Source organism: Pipistrellus hanaki (genome assembly GCF_964339955.1).
Source record: "Pipistrellus hanaki genome assembly, chromosome: 19".
NCBI lineage: Eukaryota > Metazoa > Chordata > Mammalia > Chiroptera > Vespertilionidae > Pipistrellus > Pipistrellus hanaki.
Genome location: NC_140521.1, coordinates 6,596,823 through 6,619,635, shown reverse-complemented (window position 1 = coordinate 6,619,635; position 22,813 = coordinate 6,596,823). Strand labels below are relative to the sequence as shown.

General features: G+C 48.5%; 1 protein-coding gene across 6 annotated transcripts in view; it reads left to right on the top strand.

Moving 5' to 3' along the window:
• ACAD10 (acyl-CoA dehydrogenase family member 10) overlaps positions 1-22,813 on the top strand; it is a 151,688-nt gene that overhangs the window by 10,524 nt on the left and 118,351 nt on the right. For 3 of the 6 annotated variants that reach the window (XM_084868128.1, XM_084868131.1, XM_084868129.1), the window contains 17 exons: positions 440-598; positions 1,280-1,439; positions 2,945-3,086; positions 4,192-4,260; positions 6,541-6,722; positions 7,684-7,834; positions 8,840-8,985; positions 10,393-10,566; positions 12,124-12,524; positions 14,107-14,247; positions 14,537-14,674; positions 14,773-14,863; positions 15,731-15,889; positions 16,523-16,695; positions 18,815-18,958; positions 20,181-20,258; positions 20,888-21,958. In XM_084868128.1, coding sequence (XP_084724254.1) covers positions 440-598; positions 1,280-1,439; positions 2,945-3,086; positions 4,192-4,260; positions 6,541-6,722; positions 7,684-7,834; positions 8,840-8,985; positions 10,393-10,566; positions 12,124-12,524; positions 14,107-14,247; positions 14,537-14,674; positions 14,773-14,863; positions 15,731-15,889; positions 16,523-16,695; positions 18,815-18,958; positions 20,181-20,258; positions 20,888-21,028 — 2,649 coding nt within the window. In that variant the 3' untranslated portion in view covers positions 21,029-21,958. The other 3 variants (XR_014793519.1, XR_014793520.1, XM_084868130.1) reach the window with 2 other exon arrangements.

Sequence of the window (22,813 nt, the reverse complement as noted above, 5' to 3'; positions counted from 1 at the left end):
CGTCGGTCTGCGGACTGAAGGGTCCCAGGTTCGATTCCGGTCAAGGGCATATGCCTTGGTTGCAGGCACATCTCCAATGGGAGGTGTGCAAGAGGCAGCTGATCGATGATTCTCTCTCATCGATGTTTCTAGCTCTCTGTTCCTCTCTCTTCCTCTCTGTGAAAAATCAATAAAATATATTAAAAAAAAGAAAAATATATTTTGATGGATTTCAGAGACGAAGAGAGAGAGAGAGATAGAAACATCAGTGATGAGAGAGAATCATTGATCGGCTGCCTCCTGCTCGCCCCACACTGGGGATCAAGCCGGCAACCCATACATGTGCCCTGACTGGGAATTGAACTGAAACCTCTTCTGCACTTTTAAAAATATATACCAGCGAGCATGGGGGAGCACCACTTTTAGGGACCTTTGTTTCTCATCTTTGTCCCTCCTTCAGGTTGTGGAGTCCTGTGTGGAAGGTGTCTGTAAGCCAGACCACAGGATCTACAAGCTGTGCTTGGAGCGGCTGGGCCTACAGCCTTCGGAATCCATTTTTCTTGATGATCTTGGACAGAACGTCAAAGCAGCTGCCAGCCTTGGTATGCGCACCATTAAGGTAATGGTCACCAGTCTTTGAACCCCACTCTGCGCCAGACACAAGTGCGAGTATTTCTGTGCGGCCCTCTTACATTCATTGCTGTAGCTGCCTTTAGTGGGTTTCCCCCTTGTCGCCGTGGTCTTTTTTAGTTAGGAAATCCGGGTGACTAGTTGCTTGTATTTTTAATGGAAGTAAGACAGACACACCAGGAAGGCAGTTGGAGAAGAGTTACACAAGGAGGCGAGGGGCAGGCTTCGGGCATTTGGGACGGCAGTCAGACTGTCCAAGTGTGGCTCTTCTGGGTGGGGAGCCAGTGGCACCAGCCTCTTGTGGGAGGGTTCTTGGACTAGCTTTCCACATTTGAGTTTTCCTTTTGATGCTGACGGGCTCATAGGACAGAGCGGATGCTGTGGCGGGAGGAGGGAGGAGGGAGGAGGGAGGATATTCTTCGCTCCTGGCACGAGGCAGTGTCATGGACTCTTAACTGGAACTCTCCCCAGAAGATAGAAATCTTACTGCATTTAGGAGTTAAGTAGGAAGAGGAGACATTCCACGGCTCCCTCATTAGCAAAATATCCTGACTTCAAAGTCCCTGCTCAGAGAATGAGTTCTTGGTATTTCCTCCTAAAAATTACCATCTTAGAGAACAGACAGGTTAAGGCTGACTGGTGTCATGTTCAATGTTTTCTCTGAAACCAGGTTAATGACCCAGAGGCTGCCGTAATGGAATTAGAAACTCTTTTGGGTTTTACCTTGAGAACGGCTATTCCAAATACTCGTCCTGTGAGAAAGACGATGGAGATTCCAAAAGATTCCTTGGAGAAGTACCTCAAAGGCCTCCTGGGGACCCAAGCCACAGGTATTTAAGTTTTTGTATTTTGTGACTCTTCCCAGGCCTAGCCTTTCAGGCTGCTTCTCACTGTCAAACCCTCGTGGAAGGCACCAGAGACAGAGGCAGTGTGGTGGGGAAGACAGCCACTGGGCCGCCCAGCAGATCTGAGCGCTGCTCTCAGTGTTGTTTGGGGAAACGCATTCGCCTCCTTTTGTATGGATCCCCGAAAGTCTACTCGCCTACTCGTCCGTCCATGGACAGCGGATGCGGCAGCCGTGCCTGCAGACAGCTGTAAGGGAGGAGAGGAGCCTGGGGACTGGAGGTGGCCCAGGGGCACTTGAATGTTTCTTATTCTTTCAAGATGACAGCCTGTTTGTAAAGAAAACGTAAAAGTTGCATAAACAGAAAATGTGACAAGTTGTCTCCCTCTCTTCAAAGGTCCTACCTTCACCTTCCACCCTCAGAAAAACAGGTGCCTTGTGAGCTTTTTTTTATTTTTTATTTTATTTTTATTTTATTGATTTTTCTACAGAGATGAAGGGAGAGGGATAGAAAGTCAGAAACATTGATTAGCTGCCTCCTCCTGCACACCTCCCACTGGGGATGTGCCAGCAACCAAGGTACATGCCCTTGACCGGAATCGAACCTGGGACCCCTGAGTCTCCAGTCTGACGCTCTATCCACGGAGCCAAACCGGTTAGGGCGCCTTGTGAGCTTTTGAAGACATTTCTACCTGGTGATAAAGTTTTGCCTCACCCCGTCGATCCCTGAAAAAGCCTGTTTGTATGGAGTGTCACGTTATGACGTGTCTAGTGATTGGCTCATTCTTAGTGCCTCCACAGAGCTGAGGGGCCCTTTTACCGCTCCAAGTCCTAGGCAGGCCTGACCCTGCTTAGCTTCTGATGAAATCAGCGCGTTCAGGGTGGTATGGCCACAGACTGAGGGGCCCTTTCTGACAACAGAGAACGCTGGCAAACTCCCGTTTCCTGCTCTTCTGAGCAAGTGAAATGACTCAGTGTCCAGAGTTCAGTCTGATTATGAAGCTGAGGGCTTATTAGGATGTTTCTGTAAGAGAGACAAAGCATCCAGCCTGCTGGGGAGGGAGATCACATCTCAGGAAAGCAGCTTTGGCTCTGGCCGTGGGCCCTGCTCGGCTCGTTCCAGCTGTCGCGCCCATGGCAGGCGTGGTTGGGCTGAGCCTGGGCTGAGGGACTCACAAGGGCACTTTTCATCTTCCGGCTTCAAGCATTCCATTTAGCAAGATGGGTTGCCATGACTGCTTGTGGTTGATAAACACAACGAAAGGAGCAGGAGTTGGCAAGAAGGACAAGGCCAGAGTGAGGATACCATTGCGGTGTAAATCCAGTGGCCTCACCACACTGTAGTGGCATGCGATTCTGGACCCGAGCTGGTGGGGCATGGTGCCATGCCTTCAGGGCATCCCAAACTCTGGGCTCATTAGAAAGAAAGAATGTCATTCCCCATCTGCCCTTCAGAGCTGGTTTGAGTTTTCTTTGTTTTCAACCTTGCAGGCCCGCTGGAACTCCTTCAGTTTGATCATGGGCAGTCAAATCCAACGTACTACATCAAGCTGGCTGGTCACCAGCTGGTTCTGAGAAAGAAACCGCCAGGGACACTCCTTCCATCTGCCCATGCAGTAGAGAGAGAATTCAGGTAAGTCCTCAGGGCCACTCCCCCTTCACAGCTCAGCCCTGAGCTCACCCGTCAGCATTCCATTAAGTGCCTTGAGACATTTAAAACTACAAGTGTGACTCTCCAAAATTATTTCAAGTAAGAACAGTAACCCAATTTCATTTTTAAGTTTGTTTTCTTTTCTATACCTAAACCTGTAGGAGACTAGACTTCTTTGGAACTTCTAGATGAAAAAAATGCATTATTAAGAAACTCTTTAGTCTTATCCCTTAGTCTTAAAGACTCTAAAACCTTTAGTTTTAAAATCAATATGTTAGTGTGGCTACAACACAAACATGGCCATGAGTTGATTGTTGTTGGAACTGAGTGATGGTTTTTTTTTTTAAACATGAAACTCTTTACGGTACTTATCTTTGATATTTCCATAATAAAATGTTGAAAATTATAAAAGTATTATAACTCATCCCAAATAAAAAAGTTTGTTTTGAGACAGGAAAATTTAGACGTAGCAGGTTTACACAAAACTAGCTCTAAATCTCTTGGCGAGTGAGTACTAAAGCAAGGAGTGGGCTCTGGTGGGGTTTCCTCTTCCTCCCAGTCTCTTACTGCTCTGCAGAAGGAAAGATGCAGAGAGTAGTATGGACAATGTGAGTTTAGTCTATTCAACTTAATGGAATTACTGACTGTTTGATGTAGGCCTATAATTTCACTATTTCTTTTTTGTGTTTTATCAGTTTTATGTTCTTCCTGCCTACTTTTGGGTCAATTGAAAATTTTTTTAGAATTACATTTTAATTTCTGCATGGACTAATTTTTTTAAAAAAATATATATTTTATTGATTTTTCACAGAGGGGAAGAGAGAGGGATAGAGAGTTAGAAACATCGATGAGAGAATCATCGCTCAGCCGCCTCCTGCATACCCCGCACCGGGGATGTGCCCGCAACCAAGGTACATGCCCTTAACTGGAATCGAACCTGGGACCTTTCAGTCTGCAGGCTGACGCTCTATCCACTGAGCCAAACCGGTTTCGGCTGCATGGACTAATTTTTAAATGAGAAAAATAATTGTAAGAAAGTCTCATCAGTCCCGCCAGCAGTGGTGCTCATTTTCCTTTGTCCTGACAGGATCTTGAAAGCCCTTGCGAGCGCTGGAATACCTGTCCCCAAAGTTCTTGACCTCTGTGAAGATTCAAGGTGATGTTTCAATTTACTTAACATATTTTTATTGATTTCAGAGGGGAAGGGAGAAGGAGATAGAAACATCAATGGTGCAAGAGAATCATTGATCAGCTGCCTCCTACATGCTCCCACTGGGGATCAAGCCCAAAACCCAGGCATGTGCCCTGATCGGGAATTGAACCGTGACCTTTTGGTTCATAGGTCAACACTTAAATCATTGAGCCACACCAGCTGGAACAGATTTATTTTTTCCATTGTCTATTCAACCTACAAAAGAGAAAAGCCAGTACACTAACTCAGAGTTGTCAGAGTAAGGACAAATAAATTTGGTAGAAAAGAGACTATAGCAACTCCCCCAGAAGTTCACAGATCTTTAAGTTATCCTGAAAGATAAAGAAATGCCTGCTATTGTGAGAATTGGTAGGAAACATCTTTTTCTCTTTTTTTGTTAATCTTCACATAAGGATATTTTCCCATTGATTTTTAGGGAGAGTGGAAGAGAGAGGGAAAAAGAGAAAAACATCAATGTGAGAGAATCACATCAATAGGTTGCCTCTATATGAGCCCTGACCAGGGCCCGTGCCATGGAGGAGACTGCAACCAATGGAATCAAATCTAGGACTCCTTGGTCTCCAGGCCAATGCTCTCTATCCATTGAGCCAAACCAGCTAGGGCAAAACATTTTTTTTTTAACATTATAAAAATATATATCTATCTAGTTTATATTGTTTGCTTTTGTTTAATTCTTTTATTGTAGTTTTTCTAAACTTTTTAAACTGCTTTGCAATGTTTTTGAGTCTGTCCCTTTTTCCTAAATTTATGAGAATTGTGAAACATATGGAAAGAATTGAAAGAAGAAATAGTTAAAAAAAGAAAGAAATAATAGTACTATAATGAGCACCCATTTATACTTCATTTAGATTAAAACATTGTTAACATTTTGCCACATTTCCTTTCTATATGTGTGTGTATATGCAAATATAGACATGTATATGGATTATATATATAAATTAATTCTATATAAATAGTAAAAATCATATGTAAAATATTGAATATATCATAATATAATTAAATATTATTTTATATGTAATTATTTTATAAAGTATATTTTATGTGTATATCTATATGTGCATATATAGATATAAATTATTTTTAGCTGAACCTTTACAGTTGCAGGCAGCATATGTCTAAAAGTAAAGATTTCTTTTTTATAAACACAGTAGCATTATTACACTTAAGATAATTAAATATAATTTAATAGTATAACTTAACTAGCTCATGTTCAAGTCAGGATAAAGTTATAATGGTAGAAGTTTCAAAACAACTTTTTACAGTAGTAAACTGATTTTGAAAAAGGCCAAAAAATGACATTTCAGTGTGTCACCTTGACCCTGTAGGGTGGTAGATGTGCCATTCATACCACTGGATAATAGTACAAATAAGAATATGGGACATTAAAAAAAGAGCCATTATTGGGCTCTTCTGTGTGAGTGACACACGTAGAGCCCAATAAAAAAGAAAGAAAAAGGGAGGCAGGGAGAAGGGACAGTTATTGAACCCTCATTAGAAATAGACACATATGCCAGGCTCTCCATATATATTTGCTCTTTTAATTAATAAGATTGCTCTTTGAAGTTTTACATATTTAAAAACAAAAACAAAAGCCCTGGTTTAGTAACTCTCTCAGAATCACACTGCTAGCCGAAACCGGTTTGGCTCAGTGGTAGAGCGTCGGTCTGTGGACTGAAGGGTCCCAGGTTCAATTCCGGTCAAGGGCATGTACATTGGTTGCGGGCACATCCCTGGTAGGGGGTGTGCAAGGGGCAGCTGGTCGATGGTTCTCTCTCATCGACGTTTCTAGCTCTCTATCTCTCTCTCCTCCTATCTGTAAAAAATCAATAAAATATAAATAAATAAAATAAAAAAGCAATCTTAAAAAAAAAAAAAAAAGAATCACACTGCTAGAAGGGAGTAGAGATTCTATATGACCCCAAAGCCCCCCTCTCAACATGCTGCTTTCCGATGTCATTATCCTTAAACCCATTCCAGTGGCTTCTACATGCGGACCAAAGAGAAGAGAGACATGCTGGCCAAGATGTATGGACTGTGTGTGTGTGGATTGGTTTGGGAGGGAGAACGTATAACCCCCCGTGCTTATGTACAAAGGAAAAAGGAATGTCCAGTATCCTCGGTCGAATCCTTCCCCAGCACTCAGTGTACACATGGGGTAGAAAGAGCAGTGCCATGACCTACAGCCTCCACCTGTGAGCCACTGACGCACTGTGTCCCTCCCAGGGTCGTTGGCACGCCCTTCTACCTGATGGAGTACTGCCCAGGCCGCATCTACAAAGACCCCTCTCTGCCAGGCTTGGAGCCCAGCCAGAGGCGGGCCATATACGCGGCTATGAACAAAATCTTGTGCAAAATTCACAGTGTGGATTTCAAGGCTGTGGGCCTAGGAGACTACGGGAAACATGGTAAGCACGAGGCTGCCTGTCTTTCATGTTGAATGTTTCCTCACTGTGGCCTCTGCTTTCGGGATTTGCATGGTGTCAGGGTGTTGATGCACCAAGCGGTTGCTAACAGTGAGGTGGGCTTACTAGCTTCCTACTTGGACATCCACTTTCATTTTAATGGAGGGGTTGCTTACCTAGACATTTATCCTAGGATGAATCTCTTCATGGGCTACGGAAACTCTCTTCCTTACAACTTCTATTTTAGTAGGTCATTTAAGTCTCTATTCTAATACTGGCAAATGGTATTTAAGATACCTTCCCAAAGGTCTACAGAATTTAGTGTCAATACATTCAGAGAGAGGAAGCAAGGGAGGAAGACTCAGAGAGGTTAAATCAACTGGAGACCTTGACTGTGAGCCAAGTTCACTCCAGAATCCCTTTCATTGTCCAGGCCCAGATATAACGTACAAGTTCGTCAACTGTTGTGTGTCTTGGTTTTTTATTTTTGTTTTTTTTTTTTTAGCAAATCCTGATGTAGTTCTTGCTCCATGCTAGGGAAAGCTTCAGGGGCTTTTCACATTTTACCCTCCCAACAGCTCCTCGAGGACCATCTCATCACCCAGGATACACGAAGGCACAGAGAACAGCAGAGCTGAGATTTGGATCCAGGCAGTCAGGCCCCAATGTCCATGCTCTTAGCCAACCACTGTTTAGCCAAAAAGGGATTCCCTAACGGCTATCAGGAAGCTCACAGGACCTCTGAGAGAAGCTCATAGGGCCAGGGAGAGGCCACGTGGCTGGAGCAAGGCCCAGATCACACAGATGGAGCCAAGACAAAACAGCCGGGGGCTCTCGCCCGGAGCTATCCTGTGGGATATCCCCCAATCACAGGAAGAGGATGCTACAAGACATGGCAGCGGGTTTCATGGCCCTGGGTAGATTGTTGGAGCGGCACCCCCTGCTCTAACCCTCTTTTCCTCAGGGGACTACATTCCACGCCAGGTGCAGACCTGGATTAAGCAGTATCGAGCCTCAGAGACCAGCACCATCCCGGCAATGGAGAGACTCACCGAATGGCTGCCGCTTCACCTTCCCAGGCAGGAGAGGACCGCGGTGGTGCACGGGGACTTCAGGTAGATGCGATGAGCGGTTGATATTAGATGTGAAAAGTGATGGGAAGGGCATCTTAAGGGGAAATTAAGCAGCTTGACCCAATTTACAGTTGTGAATTATTCCCATTACCTAGGCTCTCCCTGTGCCTGGCCTTTAAGGCCAGCTAATTCTTTATGGTGGGGTGGGATAGGGTGGGGGGCTGTTCTCTGCAACTGCCAGGGTTATTCCCACACCTAGGTGTGAAGGTGCAAGCCTGTGCTCCAGTTATTCTTACTGTATAACCCACTCCTCCAACACTGGCTACAAACAATGATAGCAGTTTTTCAAATCTGCTGTCTGGGGCAGAGAGCTTGTTTCTGCCGAGGGGGCTGTGAAGCTCGGGGCTGGGCCCAGAAGGCTCACTCACGTGCCTGGCCGGGGCTGAGGAGACCGATCAGCTAGACCTCTCGGCCTCTCTGTCTCTCGGTGGCTTCCCACGTGGGCTCCCAGGATGGCAGCTTCTGGGTAGCGGGGCTTCTTACCGGGAGGCTCAGGCTCCAGAGGCGTGTGTTCTGAGAGAGAGGGCCGGGCAGGGGGCACCTGTTCCTGACTTAGACTGGGAGTCACTCAGCATCACCTACACCTCATTATATCTGTTAGAAGTGAGAGCTTCAAAAGGCAAAGCATTAGAGTCTTTCTTTTATGGAAGGAATGCCAAAGAACTTACAGACCTGCTCTAAAACCGTCACAGGGAGGGAGGAACTACCAGGTCCCAGAGGGGTTAGCTCTGTGGAGAGGGCTGCCAGACCAAAGCCGTGGCCTGTGGGAGAGGAATACCGCCGGCCCCTTCCCATCTCCTGCCGGGGCCCCATTGGCTGAGCCCAGCCGAGCCAGATGGCAAGGGAGCAGGAGGGTATAACCACAGCCCCTGCAGCTCAGGCTCCAGAGGCACAGAGGGGCCACGGGAGCAAATGCCCAGCCCAGGGCACACCCGTGGTGATCCCTTTTCTTAGCGCCGTCTCTCCATTCCGTCTTGGCTTACTCAGGCTGGACAACCTGCTGTTCCATCCGGAAAAGCCCGAGGTGCTTGCTGTCTTTGACTGGGAACTCTCCACCCTGGGCGACCCCCTTTCGGACGTAGCCTACAGCTGCATGGCTCACTACCTGCCGCCCACTTTCCCCATGCTGCGAGGTAGGCGCTGCTCACCGGGAGAGGGCGGGATCAGCCAGCTCCGTTCCCGAAGCGTGGGCCCCACGCCGCAGAAGGAGCTGTTCAGAAATTGAGGTCCTGGTGGTTTGGGTGGAAAATGCCTTTGGGATGCATTCTTGTCACAAAGGGGGGAGGTGGATGCAGAGAGACTATAAAGTGAGAAGGATTTATACACGGGAACTGCTTATGCTTCTATACAACTAATTTCTAACATTAAAAATACGGGTTTACTTAAAGCTGAAAATCATCAGTGGTACGAGAGATAACCACTGCCAATCTTTTCATTCTTGCCATCTTTTTTCTACGTGTATACGTACATTTACTTAGATGAAAATGTAATTATATGATTTCATGACTTGCTTTTTCACTTAATTATATATTTTGGACATGTCTTCATGTCATTAAATATTTCTTCCAGAGACTCATTTTTAATAATGGAATAGGATTTTATCATATAGAATTAACTTAAACAAAACACTTGGTTTGACTCCTCTTTGAATATTTAATTTGTTTCCAGTTTCTTTCTTTTTTTTTTTTTTATATTACCCCTTGTCTTCACAAAAAAAGTAGTGAACAACTTTGTATTAATATATTTACCTATATAGCCCTAACTGGTTTTGCTCAATGGATAGTGTATCGACCTGCGGACCTAAGGGTCTTGGGTTCGATTCCGGCCAAGAGCACATACCTTGTGTTGCAGGCTCCTCCCCATCCTGGGCCCTGATAAAGGCATTTGCAGAAGGCAAACAATCAATGTGTTTCTCTCACATCAATATTTCTCTCTGTATTTCCCTCTCTCCTCCACTCTCTATAAAAATCAATGGAAAAATATCCTCGGGTGAAGATTAAAAAACACAAAACAAACAAAAATGAAAAAACAAATGTGTGTGTGTGTGTGTGTGTGTGTGTGTGTGTGTGTATGTGTGTATTTGGCATACTTCTAGGATAAATTCCTAGGAATGGAATATATTACATGCTTCAGAACCATGAAAATATTACAAATGAAGCAGATCTAGAAAATGTTTTATGCGTTGTAATTTTCTTTTTCATAATTTGGTGGGATTTTTCTCTCAATACCATTCTTCATCAAATGATCAAAAGTAATATGCATCCACACCGAACTGTGGTCCAGATGGAGTGAGAAGCTCCTCATTCCTTCTCTTACTGCCAATTTAGCCTGAAACTTTCAAGAGCCAGGTTGGGACTAATAGCCTCATGTCTGGATTCCAGCCATCTGAGGGAGGAAGAGCCCTTGAAATAATGAGCTGACCCTTTGAACTGGCTGGGAAGCTAACTTCCAGGAGAGGAAGTGATTTTCAAAATGTAAATTCTTGTGGCCACAGGAAAGTGGGGGGTCACTGACTGCCCAGGATGGCTCTGTCCCCACAGGTCTGAGTGACTGTGATCTGACTCAGCTGGGCATCCCTACTGCAGAGGAGTATTTCAGGATGTACTGTCTCCACATGGGGATCCCTCCCACTGAGAACTGGAACTTCTACATGGCTTTCTCCTTTTTCCGAGTGGCCGCGATCCTACAGGGAGTCTACAAGCGCTCGCTCACAGGTAGGGGGGGTGGCCTGGGAGAGCCAGTGAGGGTCCCAATCAGCTTCTCCCCTGGAGACCCACAGAGGCATCAGAGGGCCAGAATCTTTAAGATTCCGTTAATTCAACCATTTGTCATTGAGTATATATCATATGGTTTTGTTCTTTAAACTATTTAAACTTTAAATTCTGAGATAACATACATAAATATTTTAAAGTAAAAACATACATGGTAAGCACTCAATCATATAGAATGATACAAAATTATTTTTTTCTCAGCGCCATTCCTCAAAGTTAAACACTACTGTTAAGAGTTTCTTGGGCCACCCACATTTTTTCTATATGTCTACCTTTTCTCACTCTCTCCGAGTTTTATAAAAATGTGATCATCCTTCAAGGTGGCATGTAGAGTCTGAGTAATGAGGGGGAAATGCAGTCCTGTGGTTTGCGCTCTGCTACATAGCAAATGGACGTGGCTCCTAATTTGTAAGGAACAGCATATCTTTAACACCAAAGCTGCATGAAATGGCTCTTTTGAGAAGTTGGCCATGGCAGGAGCCAGAAGAAAAACAGGCCTCGGTGAAGGTTCAAAGAGAATCAGGGGATCAGTCTCTTAGAGCAGCGGTCGCCAATCATTCGGGCCTCAAGGACCACCGGTTGGCCGATTGCTGTCTTAGAGCATGGAAATGCTGAAATCCATCCAGGAGAGCCTGCTGTAAAAGAGCCCGCCACCAGGAGGCAGTGTCCACACAGCAACATGGATGGGCCTCCGTGCCGAGCACTGAGAGAAGCCTCACTGAAAAGACGTGTCTCCTATGAAGTATAAGTGACATTCTGGAAGAGACAAACTATAGGGACAGAGACAAGTGTTACCAGGGGCGGGGTACAGGGTTGGGTACAAAGGGACACTGACAGTAGGGATGATGGGAGATTTCTGTGTCTTGGTAAGGTGGTGGTTACCGGACTAAACTCCCAGAATTACACACTTCATAACGAGGGTGTATGTACACTATACCTTAATTTAAATTTTTTAAATCCTTTTTAAAGGAAGTCTTGAGCATATTAAAGAAAGAAAGATGGTGAGAGCATGACTAGAGGGAGTTCTGTGATGCTGGTGATGACGTTGATCTAACAGAATGGGCCCAGAAACTGCCATTAATCCAACCACTGGTGACACTTATTACAATTTCACAGCATGGGCAGCTCAGGGTAACACAGGGCTTCCTGTCGCCCACGGCCGGCAGAAGTGTTACTGGTCTAGTTTCTTTAGGAAAAGAGAGAAAGAGCAGGAAATAAGCCAGCCGAGATCGACTTCAGGCTCCCAGCCCACTAATGAAAGCGTGGGCACATTTCCTCCCTCTGAGGCAAATCCTTGTCTAAAAGTGATGATTAACACCGTCACATTGCTCCAGGAATCCAATAAGCTATAATAATACATGTAAAGCACTTAACACCATGTCTTGTACATGGCAAGTGCTCAGCAAATGATAGTAGCTGCTCAAATAATAACAATATTCTCGCGAGTTAGTAGAATTATTAAGGGCGATTTTGGAGTAATCACTGTTTTTCTTTGCTTAGGGCAGGCAAGCTCGGCAACTGCTGAACAAAGTGGAAAGATGACCGAGTTTATGTCTAACTTGGCCTGGGAGTTTGCAGTCAAAGAAGGGTTCCGGATTTTCAAAGAGATGCCGGCCGCAAAGCCGTTAACAAGGTCCTACCACACGTGGGCTGGTCCACGGTCTCTGCTGAGCACCCCAGGAACGAGGAGTTACACCCCCCTTCCAGAACCTTCCTCGGCTCATGCCCCAAAGGGAGCTCTGATTATCTCTCCAGAGGGCCTTTCCCCACCAGTCAGGGAGCTATACCAGCGGCTGGAGCAGTTCATGGATCAATACGTGTACCCTGCTGAGCCAGAGCTGCAGCGTCACCAGGCCTCCGCCGAGAGATGGACCCCTTCCCCGCTGATGGAAGATCTCAAGGTAAAGCAGCCGTTCAGGAGTCAGTAGGACCTTGTCAAAGGGGCAGAAGTCAGCTCGCTCACCGGGCAGATCTGTCCCCCCACCCCACCCCCAAGGCAGTGAAGAGAGAGGGCTGAGCTGAACTATCTTTGCGTCCACCACCTCCATTCCTGGCCTGTGGTTCATGACCCCGGGCAGGTGGGCTTATTATGCATATTTGAATGAGTAAATTTGAAACAGTGATATTACATACATCAGTTAATAAAGCCTCTCTAAATAATGTATAATGTCAAAGCTAAAGGGCCAAATCAGTTATTGCTTGTACTCTTGTCACATGGTGGCACCACTTTAGCTGAAAAACAGAAACACCCACTGTTCTGTCAGGATTGGTCTTGACTGGTCTTAGTTTTTAAGTTGAGATCTTCAGGAGCACATATTTGCCTATGATACAGCCATCATCTGCTTTTTTAAAAATAGCATTAGCACTTTTTTTTTCTAATTACAGACCTATTGCAAAATTAACCAAAGCTCAAACATGACAAAGGACATAACAGAACGAGCTTTCTAAAACCCTCCCCACTTTGAGATAATCACTGTCAACAATTTGATGTATTAGGCTCCCAACTTCTTTTTTCTAACATATACTAACATATGTTATTATTCCTATGTGTTTTTTTTTAAATATATTTTATTGATTTCAGAGAGGACAGAAGGATAGAACATCAATGATAAGAGAGGATCATTGATTGGCTGCCTCCTGCACATCCTCTACTGGGGGCATTGAGTCCACAACCCAGGCATGTGTCCTGACTGGGAATCGAATCGTGACCTCCTGGTTCATAGGTTGATGCTCAACCACTGAGCCATGCTGGCTGGGCTTATTCCTATGTTTTAATGGAGTCATCCTATATATTCGAATCTCCTGCTTGCTTATTTAACTCTACGATATATCACCTTTGCATGCCAGCGCTTGGAGATGGACCTCCAAGGGCTTCTGCAGTGTGGGAGCACCATAATTTGTCTGCCCTCCACCTGCCTGAGAGACACTGGTGTCTCAGCCTACAATCTTAGTATAAGCCACAGAAGCCAGCTCGGGGTCAGTTAAGGAGCTAAGGCTGTTAGCAAGCTGCTAACATGAACAGGGGGGCTGAAGGCCCAGCCTCAGAAGACAGTAGATGCTGGTTCAGGGTTCTCCTCATGCACCAGAGCAGAGCCACTGCGGCTGCAGACATATGTACTGGGCCAGGTCCCTACAGGCATGCTGAGGAACCTCCAGTCTCCTGTCCACATGGAACATGTTCTCAGATTTGTCATGACATTAGTAATGTCAACAGTGATGGCACGTGGGGCACGGGGGAGTCTGGGAAGTGCAGACTGGGGGAATGAACTGCCGTCATGCCAGGACTTGGCCACCTCAGGTCTCCTCAGGCTTATGACGGAGCTCCAGATCCAACCCGGTGGTGCGGACTCACATCATTATTTTGGCACACACCTCCTCTTTGGCTGTCTTCCCTCTTCCCTCTGGTCCCTTTCATTATTTTCACAGGCCAAAATGAAACTAAGCCATCCACGGTGCTCCCCTGACTTACTTTTCCCATGCTAGGAGAAAGCCAAGGCCAAAGGACTTTGGAACCTTTTCCTACCCTTGGAGGCCGATCCTGAGAGAAAATATGGAGCAGGGCTGACCAACGTCGAGTATGCGCATCTCTGTGAACTCATGGGCATGTCTCTGTATGCTCCCGAGGTACCTTCTTTAACGTTCTCCGCGCATGAGGGGGCCCTTGTCCTCCATGGCCTGTGGGTCCTCCTCCTGGGCAGGTGGTGTTTCCTCCAGCTTGGGCTGGACTCAGGAGCCCAGATACAAACGTAACTTCTCCTAGGGAGGGGGCAGAACGCCTGAGTCTTTGTGTTTCTCCGGGGAGAGGAAGGACTTTCGTTCAGGGTGTCAGAGGGCCTGTGACTTGGAAGATTCCCTGGGTATCTGGAGGGTTAAACATGGACATGGGAGTCACCTTTAGGCATTTCCCTTTCAGATATTTAACTGCTCTGCCCCAGACACGGGGAACATGGAGCTGTTGGTGCGCTATGGCACCGAGGAGCAGAAGGCCCGCTGGCTGACTCCGCTGCTGGAGGGGAGGGCCCGCTCCTGCTTTGCTATGACGGAGCCTCAGGTACCGCCCACAGGGGCGCATCGGGCCACACCTCCCAGGTCCCACGTGGACTCTGTGGGGAACCCTGCCATCCCTAAGCAGAGTGTGCTCTCACTCAGGTTGCCTCATCAGACGCCACCAACATTGAGTCTTCCATCCGAGAGGAGGGTGACTGCTACGTCATCAACGGTCGCAAGTGGTGGATCACAGGTATTTGGCTGAAAATTCATTTTTCAGCCACGTTTCGGAGGGTCTGTGCAATGAGCATGTCTCTCGCTGCCCTGCTGAAGAAAGATAGCAGCTTCATTCCCAGTCGATGCGAAAGAGATGCTGTCTCTGCTCCCAGCCAACCCCAGGAGAACCGGAGGTACTGCGTGGGCCGGGATGACCACACCGGCGACAGTTCTAGGAATCTCTCACCCGTTCCCCCCGCTTTCTTCCTCCTGCCCTCGGAGAGGCAGAAGGTCACTTCCTCCGTGACTTCTCCTTGCTTCGAGGTCAGGGGCTACATCAGAAAGCTAGCGATAACCCGCCATTCATCGCAAGCTGATCTGCAGGGCCCTCCATTGGTGCTGCGTGAACCGCATCTCACTGAGTCCCACACCTCCCCATGTCATCATCCCCACTTTACAGGGGGGGAAACTAGGTCAGAGAAGTGATATAAGGTACCAACTCCCCCTGCCAAGGAAGTAGGGAATCCAGAGTTCAGGATTTGCCTGATTCTGAATCCCGTGCCCAAAGCTATTATGTTCATGCTGACTGTGGGAACAGCAAAACAGCTGCCAGGGACCGAGTACCAGTTTTCTGCCTCTTGTCTTTATGTTTTTTAACTCTGCATGGCGCTTTTTAAAAAAAAAAATTGCTCTTTATCATGTTGGATTCATTCCTCACTGGGATGAAAACCAGCCCCTCTCATTCCTGGTCCAGACCCGCACGTAGTCATTTGATTATGTGAATCTGAAAGAGCTCTGTCGGCTGCTGGCTTTGGCTTTCCTGGACCAGGACTGCGTCTGTGAAGAGATCTGATGGCGCCTTGGCGTCAGATGGAGAGGGCCTGTCTCTCTCCTTTCCTGGCAGGCATCCTGGATCCTCGCTGCCAACTCTGCGTGTTTATGGGGAAAACAGACCCGCAGGCCCCACGCCACCAGCAGCAATCCATTCTTTTGGTTCCCATGGATACCCCGGGGATAAAAGTCATTCGGCCTCTGACGGTGTATGGGCTGGATGATGCACCAGGTTAGTGCCAGCCCTCTCTGTCTGTGTTTCAGTCTGGGCCTGGGAAACATCTGGATGCAGCACCTCTAGGGCATGATGACATTTGGAGGGCCACGTGCTCCTGCCTTTCGTTTCCAAAATATCCACCATGTCGGCAAATTTCATACAGGCATTTATGGTTGTTTTTTTCCGCCCCCCTCTTCTAAACTTAGAAGATAAGCCAGAATCTGTGAGATAAATGGTCACTCAGGACAGTGGTAGGAAGTGCACTCCAAACTCCTTTGAGACTCCGGCGGTCAGTTGACCAGGCTGGAGGTCCTCTTCTGTCTGCTAACAGCGTTCACGTGTTCCCTTTCAGTGACTGAGGGGTCACTACGTTAGAGTCCCATACTCCGTAAGGAAGGTTCACTTACAGTAGTCATTACGTTTTAGAAGAGGAATGACAGACTGTTCATTTGATATTGTAAATCAGTGATCTCTTCTTCCATCGTTGATAGTCTCCTTCCTGCCTTACTCCCTAACCATGCCCCAGTTGGAAGGCTGAGTAAAAGGCAGGAAAGTTGCCAACAGGTGACTTGAACTGAGGCAAGGGATAAACACATCCAACATGATAGGCAGGCGGATCTCTCAGGAGGAACCGTTTGGATCTTTCAGGTGGCCACGGTGAAGTCGTGTTTGAGCAGGTGCGCGTGCCCAAGGACAGCATGGTCCTGGGCCCTGGCCGCGGCTTTGAGATCGCCCAGGGCCGACTGGGCCCCGGCAGGATCCATCACTGCATGCGGCTGATCGGGCACTCGGAGAGGGCCCTGGCGCTCATGAAGGCCCGCGTGAGTGCTTCCTCTTGCGCCTGGATCTGTCCCAGAGCCTACTGCCTCTTTTGCTATCGGACCTTAAATCCTAACTGTTTTCTGAGAGCCAACTTAGCAGGTGAAGCAAGGTGATGTTCTTGCCAGGAAGCTGTGTCCCTGTCTTTGCTTTGCTCAAGTTTGAAACTCGGAGTAGAATGGATCTTACTCTGTTGAGGCGGCCAGAAGGAAAAGGCTGGCCTCTGTAGCAGCAGAGGGCAAGGTTGCAGGTCCAAAGGGTCACAGGCTGCCAAGGGCCATTCCTGCCACTCACTCATCTTTAAAAATGAGATACCTGAAAGAAGCTTGTCAGTGGCTTATGTCCCTGGAGTTCCAGCAGCTAGCCCTGCACCATCCTCTTCCCTGAGCATGTCCAGAAAACTGTTCTGCTGGGTCCCCCTCGAGGGGGTGACCCCCCTCAAGGACTGGAAGTCCACGCAGCAGAGAGCTTTTGCTGGGAGTGAGCATTTACATCAGCGGTATCGATTTCACAAAGTTGAAGCCAACCCTTGAGACCAAACAAATCTCTCATAAGAAACTACACGAAGATCAGAGGCAATGCAGTGCACTTGGATTACTGAGCAAACCTCTGTGATTTACAGCCTTTTGAGTTGAGACTGACCATTTTTTTCCATCCTAAATAAAAAGCTCTTCTCTTAAGGGCTCAGAATGGCACCTCAGCCCCACTCTGCCCTGGAACGCAGACCAGCCTCGCTATAGAGCAGTCTGTGTCCCACGTCTTCAGGAGGGGCGGGGCACTAACGTGGCAGCTGCACACGCAGGACTTGGCTGCAAGGGACTAATTAGGAGTCTACAAAAGATTTGATACTAGGAGGTTCACCACAGCATTGAGCATAATAACAAAATGTTGGGGACAATATGTAAGACTAATAATTAGAGCCTGGTCAGATAAACCCTGGTACAGGCATGCACAGAAACTCCAGAATGAATCTGTGGAAATCTATTTCTTAACATAGATGTTCACTGTATACTCTTAAATGAAAAGAAGCAGGTTACAAAGCAATAGAGTATGACTCCATTTTTATTTAAAAACTAGAGGCCCAGTGCACAAATTCATGCACCAGTGGGATTCCTCGGCTTGGCCTGCGGGATTGGCTGAAACCAGCTCTCCAACATCCCCTGAGGGGCCCTGGATTGCCAGAGGGCGCAGGCCAGGCTGAGGGACCCCACCGGTGCATGATCAGGGCTAAGGGATGCAGGAGATTGGCCAGTTAGGGAGGGACTGTGAGAGGGCTTCAGGGTGTGTCCAGCCCATCTTGCTCAGTCCTGATCGACCCCAGTAGCAATCTAACCTACTGGTCAGAGCGTCTACCTCCTGGTGGTCAGTGCATGTCATAGCGACTGGTTAGTCAACTGTCTACCCCCTGGTGGTCAGTGCACATCACATAGTGAGTGGCTTAGTGGCCTTAGCATATCATTAGCATATTACGCTTTGATTGGTAGGATACATATAAAAAGCCTAGAAGAATAGCCACCAAATAACCACTATAAGTAACTAGATGATGGGCTAGCAGGTGTTTCTATTTTTGTCTGAAAATTTATACTTTTTCTGCCATGAGGTATATTTTATATATACAATATAATTATATATAAATTTAAAAAATGAAAACTAAACTAACAACAACCTAAAAGAATTGCTTAGAAGCTTTTCTGATTCCTGGTGTCCTTTGCAATAACAGTTGCCCACCACAGCACCCAGAGGGAAAGCTGGGCCTTGGTCAGCAGGGGGCACCCTCCCTCACCTGTGTGAGATGTTCACAGTCATCACCTACTTCTCAGAATAGCCCTGGGCCAGATGCTGGCTCCGATCCAAAAGAACCGTTCCTGTCTGGCACCCAGCAGGGGCTGTATTGCCAGAGTAAAGGAATTCCTGAAAGTAACCTGTGCAGCCACCACGCTGACTGGCTCTGCAGTGTACACGAATGCTGTCTACGTCTGGATCATCTCCCTGGAAATGGACTGTGACTAGAGGCTGGCAAACTGGCTGAGCTACACACTCCTGCTTCCACTCCCTGCCTCTCCTGTGCACTCCACACACCTGCTCTGCGGGTGACTCAGGCTGGGCCTCTTGTGTCCACAGGTGAAGTCCCGGGTGGCGTTTGGGAAGCCCCTGGTGGAGCAGGGCACGGTCCTGGCAGACATCGCCCAGTCGCGCGTGGAGATTGAGCAGGCCCGGCTGCTGGTGCTGAAAGCTGCGCACCTCATGGATGTGGTAGGAAATAAGGTAGGAGGCCAGGGGGCCTCACAGATGATGGGTCCGGAGGTCGGTCACGTGAGGGAATCGGTTCTGGGAATCTACAACCACTGGCCTTCCTTCCCCACTCAGCATCCCCTGGAGAAAGAGCCTGGCTTCTTGACATTAACAACTTTGCTCCAACTCTGCTTGGAACTGTTTGGGCAGCTTTTCAAACATGGGAAGGGCACACTAGACTAGGACCGGGCTTCCCATTTACTCAGCCAGTGAACTGGGCCCAAGATAGTGGGCCTGACAGGGTCACACGGCCCCCTGGCCTCAGCTCTGCCCCAGCCCAGGCTGCGAGGCCCTGTGAGTGCAGGCACCAGGCAGGCTAAGAATGCCCCACAAGAGCAGCTTTATTTTCAAGCCTGACATTATTCCTTAAATGGCTTTCTGAGCGCCTTGAATGGCCCGATGCCTACATTGACCTCTGCCCTCTCCAGCTCTCCGTGGGACAGCCTTTAACCCTTAGCCAAGAGGCCTCAGTAATGAGGGGGGATGACACAGGCTCAAATGCCCAGCTCCTTGGTGCTCTGGTGCTGGGTCTGGTGGAGGCTCTCGGGCCTGGTGCCAATGCCCCAACAGAGGGCAGAGTCTTGCAGCTTGGTCTCCAGAGACCTGGTTGGTCTAGCTCAGTGGTCGGCAAACTCATTAGTCACCAGAGCCAAATATCAACAGTCCGATTGAAATTTCTTTTGAGAGCCGAAAACCGACTTCTGTGCAGGGACCATGAAGTTTCAATCGCACTGTGTGTGCACGCCGCACGTGGTATTTTGTGGAAGAGCCACACTCAAGGGGCCAAAGAGCCGCAGGTGGCTCTCGAGCCGCGGCTTGCCGAACACTGGTCTAGGTCCACTGTCAGGTTGGAGACGGAGCTGGCTGACACTGCAATTGAAGCACAAGCCACTCCCCAGGCTGCCTTCGGAGTGAGCTGGCGATGCTCCCCGTCTGGGAAGACATCTACGAGCCCGAGTCTGTCCTGGACCAGGCACCTGCTTGCACCTCGCCACATCCTGCGTCACCATCACGGCCCCCACCCCTGCGCCTCCCCTCCTCCCAGGCCTGGGCACGGGCTGCCTCACGGAGCGTGTGGTCCAGCTGGACCTCAGGCCTCTGGCCAACGTTTCTGCAGCTCCCATGAAACTGCTCATTCTCCTAAGCATTCTGTCCCGGGGTCTGCCCATCTACTCTCATCTCCTCTTTCTCGCAGGCTGCAGCGTTAGATATTGCTATGATTAAAATGGTGGCCCCATCCATGGCATACCGCGTGATTGATCGCGCTGTTCAGGTGAGCACAGACTGTGGACCGAGGGCTCTTTGTACCGCTCACAACACAGGCAGAGCCCCCTCCCCTTCGGCCGCCCCACCTCCTGTAAACTCCCAACAGTCACCTGCTGTCACACACTCGCCATGCATGTCCTTTTCCTTTTTTGCCTCGGGACCACCCTGCAAGGTCGGCCACATTCATACCTACTCCCAATTACAACATGAGGAAACAGAGGCACAGGAAAGTGAAGTGGCTTGGCCAGGGTTACTGGGCTTGGAGGTAGCTGATCTCACATTTATGGGAACTTGGTCCTTGTTACACCAGAGCCTGCCTCCTAACCAGGCGGGATGCCTCCTTCCCAAATCTTCACACCTGGCCCCAACATAGAGCCTTCCCGGTGGCAGAAGTTATCTACCGGGAGGGAGGGGAGGGAGGAGGGGGGGAAGATGGAGGAGGGCGAGGGGGGTTGTGAGGGGGCATGTCCGTGGGACAGCAGGTGTGGCCCCACCTGAAGTCTTTCACAGGCATGTCACACAGGTGTGGGGGCTCCCTGGAAGATGGCTATTCGGAGCCATTCTGTGCAGGCCACGGTTCCCGGGCTCTCAGATGAGGCTCACCAGGGCTCCCCTCCCTCCTGTCCCGTCTGCCAGGCCTTCGGAGCAGCAGGGCTGAGCGGCGACTACCCGCTGGCTCAGTTCTTCTCCTGGGCCCGAGCGCTGCGCTTTGCCGATGGCCCTGACGAGGTGCACCGGGCGGCAGTGGCCAAGATGGAGTTGAAGAACCGCATTTAGGCTGCAGGTCAGCAGGAGACAGCCCAGACACCCAAAAAAAATCAATGATGCGTTTTGAAAGGCCTGATACATGTGATTTTTGCACCCTGTCGGCAGCTGTATCCTGGGACAGTCACTGCACACACCTTTCTGGGTCCCCACAGGAGGCGTTTCTGTGAGAAGCCTGGTGTCAGGCAGGAGGAAGGGCACTGGTTGAGAGCTGGGGGTAGGACAGAGCCTGGGAAGCTAGTCTGTAGCCTCAGTGCTGGCAGCAGCCCCTGCGCCCTCTCTCTCTCTGGTAGTGTGTGCTACGGTGTGGGGATCTGGGTAAATAGTAGGAGCCCTGCTGGATGGTGTACCTGCGCTTGCACCCCGATACGGAGGGCTTCCTGCTCTGTGGGGCCCTTCCCCTTGAGCAGAGGGGCAGCCATGATGGGCTGCATCTGAAGACCCAGGCTGATGGCTGCTGGGAAAATGAAGCCGAAATTATGAAGCCACTGCCACCTGATTTTCTTTGTTTGAATATCCACAGCACGGAACACTAATTAAGATATTTTGTAGCCAAAACCGGTTTGGCTCAATGGATAGAGTGTCGGCTTGGGGACTGAAAGGTCCCAGGTTTGATTCCGGTCAAGGGCATGTACCTTGGTTGCAGGCATATCCCCAGTAGGGGGTGTGCAGGAGGCAGGTGATCGATGACTCTCTCTTTCATTGATGTTTCTAACTATCTCTCTCCCTTCCTCTCTGTACATTTTCAATAAAATATATTTTTAAAAAAAAAGATATTTTGTAAAGGGGCTTTGGGAACACAAAAGAATAAGAAAATACACCTCAGAGACTTCATGCATGTCTATATGTAATAAAAAAGGAATTGAGAATAAAGGTTCAAGGAGACAAGTAATACTTTCAACAATAAAGATTTTAAAAAAGTGAATAAAGGTTCACACTCCAGCCCCCTGTCTCAGAGTCTGTTGTCTCCTCACACTTGTGTATACACAGGATCCTGCCCAGTGCATTGCCCACACGTGGGCCGCCACTACTGGTCATGTGAACGTCACCAAAGGACCATGGCTTTCTGAGGACCCCTGTGTCTTCCACAGCCCCGTCCACTCCGTAGCTAGAACATGTTGGGGGAGGGGAGGTGGCAGATTGGACGCCATTACAATGTAGAGCAGAGTCCTCCCCTGGGAAGAGAGCAGTAATGCTCACTTACTTGAGGTCTGAGTTCCTCCAGAAATGGATGCCCCAAGAGCCAGGTAGCATGCGGAGGTAAGCCTGGAGCTTTTAGGGCCTAATCTCATAATTCTCATAATGTCTGCTAATCTCATAATCCACGGGGATCTGGCCAACAGTGGCCCGTTTCAGGTTAGACCAGCCTGGGCGGGGCCTGTCCCCCTAGTCTGCTTTGCATTGCAAACTTGACTTCCTTGAGGGAATTGCTTCACCTGTTTCCAGGCGTGATGGACTTCCCCAGGATCCTCTACGTGGAGGAATGGAAAGGACTGAGTGCTAGCTGATGGGACAGGGCTCAGCCCACAAAACGTTCCCATGTGCCACCTTGCTGCTCTTTTTCTCCACTGGCTGTGACTTTGGTTGTGACTCTGGTGTTGACATGAGGGGAACATGAGGCTCAAATGGGAACAGGGACTGGGTTGTGGTTAGGCCCTGGACTTTCATGGCTTAGTGTAGGGGTGTCTAACTCAATCAGAGAAGGGGCCAAAATCTAAAATCCAGCCTAAATCGCGGGCCGAATGGTTTACTGAACAGTCATAAACTGACAATGTCATAAACTGACAGCGGAGTGCA